Source organism: Sceloporus undulatus, chromosome 7 (genome assembly GCF_019175285.1).
Source record: "Sceloporus undulatus isolate JIND9_A2432 ecotype Alabama chromosome 7, SceUnd_v1.1, whole genome shotgun sequence".
NCBI classification, from domain to species: Eukaryota; Metazoa; Chordata; class Lepidosauria; order Squamata; family Phrynosomatidae; genus Sceloporus; species Sceloporus undulatus.
Genome location: NC_056528.1, coordinates 37,302,365 through 37,312,850, shown reverse-complemented (window position 1 = coordinate 37,312,850; position 10,486 = coordinate 37,302,365). Strand labels below are relative to the sequence as shown.

Sequence of the window (10,486 nt, the reverse complement as noted above, 5' to 3'; positions counted from 1 at the left end):
AGCCCTTACTGTCAGGAAGTTCTTCTTAATGTTGAGCTGGAATCTCTTTTCCTGCAGTTTGCATCCATAGTTCCGGGTCCTGTTCTCTGGAGCAGCAGAAAACAAGCTTGCTCCCTCCTCAATGTGACATCCTTTCAAATATTTAAACAGGGCTATCATATCACCCCTTAACCTTCTCCAGGGTAAACATCCCCAGCTCCCTGAGTCTTTCCTCATAGGGCATGGTTTCCAGACCCTTCATCATTTTAGCTGCCCTCCTTTGGACACATGGCTCGTTTCTCAATGTCCTTTTTTAATTGTGGTGCCCAGAACTGGACACAATATTCCAGGTGGGGCTTGACCAAAGCAGAATACAGTGGCACTATGACTTGCCTTGATCTAGACACTATATTTTTATTGATGCAGCCTAAAATTGCATTGGCCTTGTTAGCTGCCGCATCGCACTGTTGACTCATGTTCCACTTGCGTCCCATTTGGACTCCCAGATGCCTTTCCCTTGGAGTCTCTGTAGGAAACGGCATCAAAAAAGGCTGTCGATTCATCCTCCGCTCCTGCAGGGGGCGCTGCTGAGGAAAGCGAAAAGCGACCAAGCGATCAACCATTCTGGGCGGAAACCAGGGATTCAGTGGTCATTTGAACCGGAAGTTGTTGAGCACAGCTTCCGGTCGCCGGTCTGGAGCTGGAGCGAGGCGCTGAGGTTGTTTCCGGCGGCGTTTTGGCTTCGAATGGCGGCCGGCTGAGTCGGGGCTCCCTCTCCTCCGTCTCGATGGCCGGCGAGGAGCCGCAGAAGTTCCTGGCCCCCGAGGAGCCCGGAGGCCTGGTGGGCCTGGGCTTGTTTTCTCCGCCGCCCCGGGGGCCCCAGGGCGGCCTCGGCTTCGGCCTCGTCGGCGGCGAGGAGGGCCCCAACTGCCTGGACGTCAGCGACTTCGGGTGCCACCTCTCCTCCTGCCACCGCACCGACCCCCTCCGGCGCCTCCACGCCCACAGGTAGCCTCCTCCCCCGGGCCTCGGCCAGCAGGAGCGCCCAAGACAAGGCCTCCATTTTGAGCAGGGCCAAGAAGCAGCGATGCAGGAAGCATTGCATGGCTATGGCTGTTCCGAATGTCCTACATTTTGTGGTGCCTTGTCCTCCTTTGTGCTTGTGACATCCTGGGCTCCAGTCTTGCATCTGTCCCATTAGCATAGGATACGTCTCTTTTTACAATTGGCTTGCCTACCTTGCAGGGCTGTCGTTGTTTTGGATGCAGGGCAACTAGGTATCCTCTCTGCCAAGGACAAGGCAGCACAAAATGTCAGGCGTCCCAGAAAAAGGCAGAAAAAGCTAAAAACACTCATCCAAATGCATGCTTCTTTGTCATGCTCCAAACGGAAGGCGTTTCGAAATTCCTCCTGGACAGAAAGTTGAAATGTAGGGCAAGTTACCATTCATTATACATCCGCACATAGGCGCATGTCGAAATGTTCCTCCCTGAATGTCTAATGATATAAAGCTCTCTGTATCTGTCTCCTAAAACAGGCCAGAACTATGGATCGCTTCAGGGACAGTAGAATATTCTATAGATGAAGTGTCTCTACAGAAAATGGTCCTTTCCCTTTTTTCCTTAAAGGGCTTGTGGGAACTTTGCTCAGAGGACGCGCAACAGAGACTTGCCTCTGAACTAACTAGTAGCCAGGAGCGCTGTACATAACTAGAGTCCCAGTTGACTGAGCTCTTTAACAGAGGCCCACAGGGGTTCTTTACACTGGTGTTTAGCAGGGGAAGCCCACAGTCTTGTTCAGTGCCTCCTTAAGACTTTCAGTATTGACACTGAAGGCCCTGCTGCAATCACCTGCAAGACTTGTGGGATGTTTGTATTCTTGCCTAGAGATGTGGGGAACTTCACCTGCACTAAGAGCAAGTTGGTGGCCCTCTTAGAAGTGAAAGTACAGCAGCTGGAGGCCCAGGTAGCTACAACTCAGCATCATAGGGAGCAAGAGGTTTTCCTGACCAGAATGGACAAGATGGTCCTGAACGGGAAACACACAGAGGAAGTTGCTGGGGAGGAGGAGGTCAGTTCACATACTACAGAAGTAGATGGTTGGAGGAAAGTCACACACAGAACTAGGAAAACCAGGGAACGTTCTGGGAGATTGCAGCTACAGAATCAATTTGAATCTCTGTCTGTTATCAGAGATGATGAGGAAGAGCAGCATGGACAGACTTCAGGGACAGAGAAGGGGGTCCTGGGAGTACCACCAAAGGGAACAGTCGCTACTAAGCCTCAGAGGAGGCGTGTGGTGGTCGTGGGGGATCTGTGAAGTCCAAGTAGACCACAAGTTGAGCATGAGGCAACAATGCGATGCGGCAGCTAAAAAGGCCAATGCAATTTTAGGCTGCATCAATAAAAGTATAGTGTCTAGATCAAGGGAAGTAATAGTGCCACTCTATTCTGCTTTGGTCAGGCCCCACCTGGAATATTGTGTCCAGTTCTGGGCACCACAATTCAAAAAGGACATTGAGAAACTGGAGCCTGTCCAATGGAGAGTGATTAAAATGGTGAAGGGTCTGGAAACCATGCCCTATGAGGAATGCCTTAGGGAGCTGGGGATGTTTAGCCTGGAGAAAAGAAGGTTAAGAGGTGATATGATAGCCCTGTTTAAGTATTTGAAGGGATGTCATATTGAAGAGGGAGCAAGCTTGTTTTATGCTGCTCCAGAGAACAGGACCAGGAACAATGGATCCAAGCTGCAGAAAAAGAGATTCCATCTCAACATTAGGAGGAACTTCCTGACAGTAAGGGCTGTTGGTCTGTGGAACACACTCCCTCAGATTGTGGTGGAGTCTCCTTCTTTGGAGGTCTTCAAACAGAGGCTGGATGGCCATCTGTCAGGGATGCTTTGATTGAGAGTTCCTGCATGGCAGAATGGGGTTGGACTGGATGGCCCTTGTGGTCACTTCCAACTCTATTATTCTATGACCAACAAGTGACCCCACCACTGGTTTATACTCAAGATGGCTTTATAGAAACCCTGTTCTGGGAATGCAAGTGCTGGAACATCACTTGCTTTCTAGTGGTGTGTACAGATGTCTTAAGCCACTCACCAGGGATGTTGGTGTGTTTCAGCTTTCAGTTTCAAATGAGCTGGCTTTAGGCTAAAACACTGGCTTCTTTCCAAGTACTGAAGTTAACACTGAATGCTATTTTATTCTGTTTTATTCTCTTTTGCAGGTGGAACTTGACTTCCTGTGGCACAAGTGTAGCAAGTTCTGAATGCAGCGAAGAACTGTTTTCTTCTGTTTCGGTTGGGGACCAGGACGATTGTTTCTCTCTGTTGGATGATCAAGAGTTAACCTCTTTTGATTTATTCCCGGAGGGGAGTGTCTGCAGTGATGTCTCTTCCTCTATCAGCACGTATTGGGACTGGTCAGACAGTGAGTTTGAATGGCAGGTAAAAATACTTATGCACTCTGGGAAAGATACCGGGTTGCAAGGGTGAGCTGCTAGAGTCTAGATAACATATTGTGGAGGGTGGGAATCTCTGTTCCCAACAGCACAGTTAGAGCAGTGCAGTAACACAATTGTTTAATCGGAATTGTTTGATCGGAAGAAATAGAGGTTACCCAGAGGTGTTTCAGACTACAGTCTTATAGCTAAATTTCTAGAGAAGATACAGAATCAGTGGCAACTTACTAAATCAACATTTAGGTAAATGTCATTAATTGAGTCGTTCTGCTCTAACTGGAATTCATATTTGGATTCAGCCCTTGATTTCTCCTGTTGATTGTTGATGTCCTTTAGTATCTTATTGAGGCTTGTATTGTGCTGCTTTATTCTGAAATATTGACTTTTTCTTCTGCCACTATTAGCTTCCTGGCAGTGATATTGCAAGTGGAAGTGACGTGCTTTCTGACATCATACCCAGTATTCCAAGTTCTCCTTGCCTGCTTCCAAAAAAGAAAAACAAACACAGGAATCTCGATGAGCTTCCGTGGAGTGCAATGACTAATGATGAACAGGTAAAATGTTGCATTTGAGAGATACAGGAGTCTGCATCCTTGAAAACATGCATATTTAACTCTATATGAAATGTTTACTCTTGATGTTTTTATACTTATCAGAGTAAGTAACAATAATTAAAGCCAACCATAAAATATTATAAAATTCATCTGAAATGCAGCAAAATAAAAATAGAACTGTGAATAGAACAGAAAGCCAGTGCGGTATAGTGTTTGAGTGTTGGCCTATGGCTCTGGAAACCAGGTTTCAATTTCTAGCTCGACCATGAAATGCACTGGGTGAGCTTGGGAAAGTCACACTCTCTTAGCCACAGGAAGGCAATGACAAATCTCCTCTGAATAAAATCTTGCCAAGAAATCCTTGTGATAGGTTTGCCTTAGGGTTGCCATAAATCGGAAAGTCTTAAAGGAATACAGTACAGCAACAAATCTGATAATAGCATAACTATCCTATAAAACAAAAGCCTGTCCGAGTAGTAAATCCCAAAAGAAGAGAAGGGAACCAACTGAACTTCCTGAAGCAAAGAATACCACAGTTTACTTGCTGGTACAGAGAAGGCTCTTTCTCTTGTCTTTTTTAGCTGAGGCTCCTCTACATTTGGATTACAGAGAAGAAAATTTTTGTCTGATTTTAATGCTTAGTTAGTGCTGATTCCTAGAAGGAAAGTTAAGTTTCTTTTTGGTTTTCTTAGGATAGTGTTCATGTTTCTACCACAGCTTGTCATCAGTTGTGCCCTTGGCAATATAAATTATAAAACAAACTTTTCTGTGTTTACACACATACAATTTTTACATAAACACACGAGCACTAAGCCAAGCACATTAAGAACTACATCAGAGGGACATTGTATAACTAACAGATGATAGATGTTAGGAAACTACTCAAGAGAAGAGAAAGCACCAGTTAACTTGCTGAGTAAATGAGAGCAGGGATCGAGGGACTACCTAGATTTTTCTGGTGTGCATTCCAAAACTGTGCCATGACTGAGATGGCCCTATGTCCTGCTACACCTACCTCACATTAGAAAGGAGGAATATTTGGAACAACATCTCTGACCTCTGCAGATACAGTTAGTAACTATTTGTTGTTAACTATATAATATACTAATCAACTTTTTGGTGGTTTTTTTTTTTAGGTTGAATATATTGAATATCTGAGTCGTAAAGTCAGCACAGAAATGGGGCTTCGAGAGCAGCTTGATATTATTAAAATTATTGACCCCACTGCTCAGATTTCACCTACAGACAATGAGTTTATTATTGAACTAAATTGCCTGACTGATGAAAAATTGAAACAGGTATGTTAAAAGTGTTTGATGATTCTTTTAAACCAAATTCTGGTTGTTTTGTTATGTAATCGTACTTTTGAATACATCCATAATTACATTATAAGATTGGCTGTTCCAAGATATTGCAAAGTATGGAACAGACTCTCTTGGAGTGTGGTGGAGCCTCCTTTAGAGATTTTGTTTTGTGGAAACCAGATGCGTAGAGAATGAGATAATGTCAGGCTGGGAAGAGAATAATGTTCATATTCTAAGATATTTCAAGGCCATTAAGCACCTAGTGAGAAGAGAGAATCTGGAAATGGAATTAGGCAATTGTGTGAAAGCATTTCTAGTTTTACAAGCTGTTACATCAACAACATTGTTTTGAGAAAATGTGTGAGTGGGAACTTTTGGATAGCAAGTGACTAGTTGTAACCACTCTTTGGTATTTCTTTCACTAAAACCATACTGTGGAACTTCAGGAGCTGTTTATTGATCTGGGGAAATTGAGGTTTACTTATTAGGTCCTGACAAGTTTTTCCAAAACATTATCCAAACTTTCAAGTCTTTGATATTTCTTTTCTTCTTTTCTCATCCGTATATGTGTTTGTAGGTCCGAAATTATATCAAGGAGCATGGTCCTCGGCAGCGGTCGACAAGAGAGAACTGGAAGCGAAGCAGCTACAGTTGTGGGAGTGCCAGCGGTGTAAGCGGTGCCAGCGCCAGCAGCAGTAGTGCCAGTATGGTCAGCTCAGTCAGTAGTAGCAGTTCCAGTGTTGGCAATTCTGGTTCGAACTCCAGCGCCAACATGAGCCGGGCCCACAGTGACAGTAACTTATCTACAAATGCGGCAGAACGTATCCGGGATTCAAAAGTAAAAGCTTCAGACTATGTGAATCCATGCATAGAAATTTTATGAGCTAATTTTTTTAATCTACAGATTACTAACCAGCTGCATTTCTTCAGTTTAAATTTAGGGCCTGTACAGACAGGCCAAAATAAAGCTACACTTTGGAGGTGTGCTGTTTAAATGACACAGGCATCTTAAGAGGCCCAAAGCTGCGCTCTAATCCTTAGGACTGGAGCGTGGTTTTAGTATGGTTTCTGGCTTCTTAGGATGCATGCATCATTTAAACAGCATATCTCCAAAGTAACCCGAAGCAGCTTTATTTTGATCTGTCTGTTCGGGCCCTTAAATACATTTACTTGCTAGAATAAATCAATAATTGCTCTTCACCTCTTTCCTGCAAAATTTTTGTTCTTCTTAATGGTTGTTTGCCTGAAAAGGTAGTTCTGATTTGGAGTATCTGTTTGCCACCACAATGTAGAGACTATGACTGATTATGTCAATTTCTTTATTTTGACAGAAACGTTCTAAACAACGCAAACTTCAACAAAAGGCTTTGCGCAAGAGGCAACTGAAGGAGCAAAGGCAGGCTCGAAAGGAGAGACTAAGTGGCTTGTTTCTAAATGAAGAAGTGCTCTCTCTAAAAGTGACTGAGGAGGACCATGAAGGAGATGTGGATGTTTTGATGTGAGAAGAGTGAAGTTATCATCAGTGTTCTTTCTAAGCCTTAAGCCTCTTAATATTTTTTACATACACTTCTTCCAAATTTTTGATTGGAGTTGGGACTAGCTATTGTATATCCTACAGCATTCATCTTCATCTTAAAAACAATGTTGTTTTATGCAAGTGAAAAAGACATCAAGAAGGTATTCTTTTAAAATATGTAGGCCAATATATTTTGCTTTCAAATGTCTGTATATTCTGTTCAAACCTTACATTTTCTTCATTTTGGGAAAATTATAGAATGTGTTTTTTGGATAAATGTTTTTGCCATCTACCCACAATCTCTTCCAAACAGTTTTAGACTGTTTCCTGGAATGAGTAGCCTCCTTCATCAATAGTTACTCTCCTTGTTTGCTGTTGTGAACATTCATAAGCATTATGCAGTGTGAAATCAGTTTTAGATTTCTTGTAGTGATCATTGTAATCTCATTTAATGCATGAACTAGGAAATGTGTGACCTATTCAGCAAAATGGTGTCCATCTCCAATATATGGTGGCCCACAAGGGCTCTGTCAAACCAGCATTTTATTGCTTGCCAGGAGATGCAATACCTGGGGATGGAGGCAAGAGTATTCTCAAGTGATGAGCAGGTTGTAAATCATGGCTGTATTGAGCTTGGAGGGCGAGTTACCCACATGGTTTGCAAGCTCAGTTTAGTATGACAAAGAAGTGGAACAGCCTACAAAAGGAAGTCCTTAGTAAAAAAAAAAATCACATTTCTCCCTACATATACATGTTTTTATGTTAACTGATCCCTGTAGTTTCATGTGCCTTAACATTATCTGAGATGTTTAAAATGAAGTTTGTGGGATAAAACTGAAATATACCCAGTAAAAGCAGATAAAGCAGATCCTTCCCAAAGCATTTAATCCTCTGAGCCCATTCACCTTTTTAAAAAGTTAGCTGCCTTTCTTAGTAACCAAAGGGGAGAGATTTTAATCCTGACTCCATTTAGTAATTTTCTACCCAATAGAACCATGTATCTTTATTCATCTTAGTGGCTAAATTGATCTTGTTGGAGTCATGTGCATTTCTAGAAGTATCATGTGGCAGCATGAGTGTCAAACAAATGTTCACTTTTGCTGTCCTCTAGATCGTTTACCTTCTACAACATGTGAATCTGTAATTGGATGTAATGCTAAACTATAATATGATGTACACAGACTGCTGTGATGTGAGGAAGGGACTGGACTCATCTCCTTCCATTTTAAACTGGCCAGAGTTTGTTCCTTCAGGAGTGGGTTAATCTGGGTTTAGTTTAAACTGTAGTTTATCTGAATCAAGTAATTTCAGACTAGTGTCTGATCCTAGCTTGTTTGGATAAATCACCATTCAAAAGAAAAGTGACAAATTTGCTGAAACTGAAACAGATGTTTCCAATCACCTACCTTTCTCCATTACAAGGGAAGAGGTCATTTGTAGATCAGCATTATGTGTGAACAATGTCTATCTCACTTTGAGAAAGGTGATATTCTGGATTTCAGGCATTTTCAGATGCTTGAGATTTGTTAGGGTGGATTTCCTGTGTACTCTTAACAAAATGTTTTCCCTCTTCATATTTAAAAGTGTCGCCCAGTCCTTGCACTTATCCAGGCTCTAATTTCAGAAACGAGAATCGTTTCTAATTTCAGAAATGAGAATCTTTGTTTAAATCTATTTTCATTTACATGTAATCCTCCCAAGAGCAAGAAATGCTTAGTTTAATGTAGATCACAGGTGGATTACTTTAGAGTAAGTGAGCTATAACTTTGCAGCCTAAGATTCATGAAGAAACATTCTGAGTGTTTGATCCATCTGGTCTCTGTTAGAGCTTGATTCTTACAGCTAAATTAAGTCACACAACACTTTCTGGTTGCTCTGATTTATTTTCCAAATCTGTCGGTATTTTTAAAAGATGGTGGATGCTCATCAGCCAGTATCTATTTCAAGTTAAGTTAACATTATCCAAAATAAAGCCAAGTGGCTTTTAGTGACCTGCTGAAGTCATGTTTTTTTTTTTAAATCCTGTAGTGGATACTTTAAAAAAAAATTGGAAGTGAAATCAGCGATCTAGATAGGACCTATTCTGTTTGTCTCCTGTTTGTGTCCTATTTATCTTGAGCCCTTTGTTAAGCTGTATATGTATTTAACCAACATAAGACCGCAGATAGTTTGCTTTCTTGGGAATTAGCTCTCTCACAAAACTTACAAGGAGCACTGCAAACTTGATTGGAAAATGTTCTCTTAGCCTAACTGAAATATGAAGACCTGTTTACACTTTTGTCTGTCTGTGTGTCTGTATTCAGTTTCTTGTTCTTCTAGAAACGGTTCCTTGACCTTGTTTTTCAACTGATACAATACAGCAGAGTCAAGGATGCTACATGACAGATGTATACACTTAAGCTGATAACCCTGACATAGAAAAGATCTCTTGGTTTGTGGTTTTTAAATTTTTTTACATGATGGTCAAAGGCAATTTGTAAAGTTTCCCCGAGAAATTCTCTATCATAAAACTCTGTGTGTGTGTGTGTGTGTGTGTGTGTGTGTGTGTGTGTGTGTGTGTATATATATATATATATATATATGAATGTAAAATCCTTATAAGGCTGGTGACCAGTAGTTGTAGAAAATCTTATAAACACATTAGCCAATTTTTTATTAATAAAAAAATTAAAAAGACCTAGCTACTTGTATCTCCCTTTCCTTGGGCAGAACATTGCCTTGCAATAGTTGGCACACTTGCCCTTTAAAATATTAGCATGTTTTTGACTCTTGTGGCCAGTTAGGCTTTCCAGTGGTCCAGTGTTCCTCATGGCTATTACCTGAACACTACAGCTTCTCTCTTGAATCAATGATTCTACACTCCCTCTGTCTTGCACATAGTTTGGGATATTATTGGACAATTTGTTCAGAAATGGGCCACTAACATGACTTAAGCTATAGTCATGTGCATTATATTGAACTGGAATCCATGATGAGAAAGGTAGGAGAGAAATGCATGTGGTTTCAAATAGGTTTTATGAAATAGTTGACAGTTACTTCATAATAGCCAAGGGTACTGGCGTACTAAGAATGATGTACTTGGTAACCAAAGCAAAAGAGGATGTTTTACTTTGAAGAATATACTTCAGATGATCTAAAATATATATTAAACCTGGACTGTTTTTCCAGAATTTGTGCTAAAAATGTATTGTATGCTGAAATGCACTTGTAAATACAACTGTTCACTGTACATTCTGTATCTACTTGCTATAATGTTAATAGAATACTTCCTTTTTTTCTCTTTTGATGTTGTGAAGGATTTAACAAATAATTATAAAATACTGGGCACTGTTTTACTTCCCCTCCTTAAGCTCTAATTGTATTTGAAAATAGTCACGCAAATATGGTAGTTTGGGATGGCATTAAAAATGAGACAAACCTAATGCAACTGGATGTGTATGGTGTCATTTGGAAAGGATCTTGCTAAGTGGATTAAGTCCCAGATTGTTTGTGCGGGCTGTGCCTTAAGTGTGTGTGGTGCTTTGCAGAATTAGATAAGCAGATTCTTGATCCTTGTTTTTCATAGTCTAAAATAGAGTCTCGTGTGTGTGTGTGTGTGTGTGTGAGAGAGAGAGAGAGAGAGAGAGGTACATGGAGAAAAGCTTTAGGTGTATGCATTAAAAGTATTTA

General features: G+C 41.3%; 1 protein-coding gene across 1 annotated transcript; it reads left to right on the top strand.

Moving 5' to 3' along the window:
* The first annotated feature begins 651 nt into the window (after positions 1-651).
* On the top strand, positions 652-10,244 carry FAM199X (family with sequence similarity 199, X-linked). The gene is made up of 6 exons (XM_042479879.1): positions 652-987; positions 3,210-3,429; positions 3,848-3,997; positions 5,134-5,295; positions 5,879-6,139; positions 6,633-10,244. Exons 1-6 carry the CDS (start codon positions 767-769, stop codon positions 6,801-6,803), a joined length of 1,185 nt encoding a protein of 394 aa, XP_042335813.1. The 5' UTR covers positions 652-766; the 3' UTR covers positions 6,804-10,244.
* Positions 10,245-10,486: the final 242 nt, after the last annotated feature.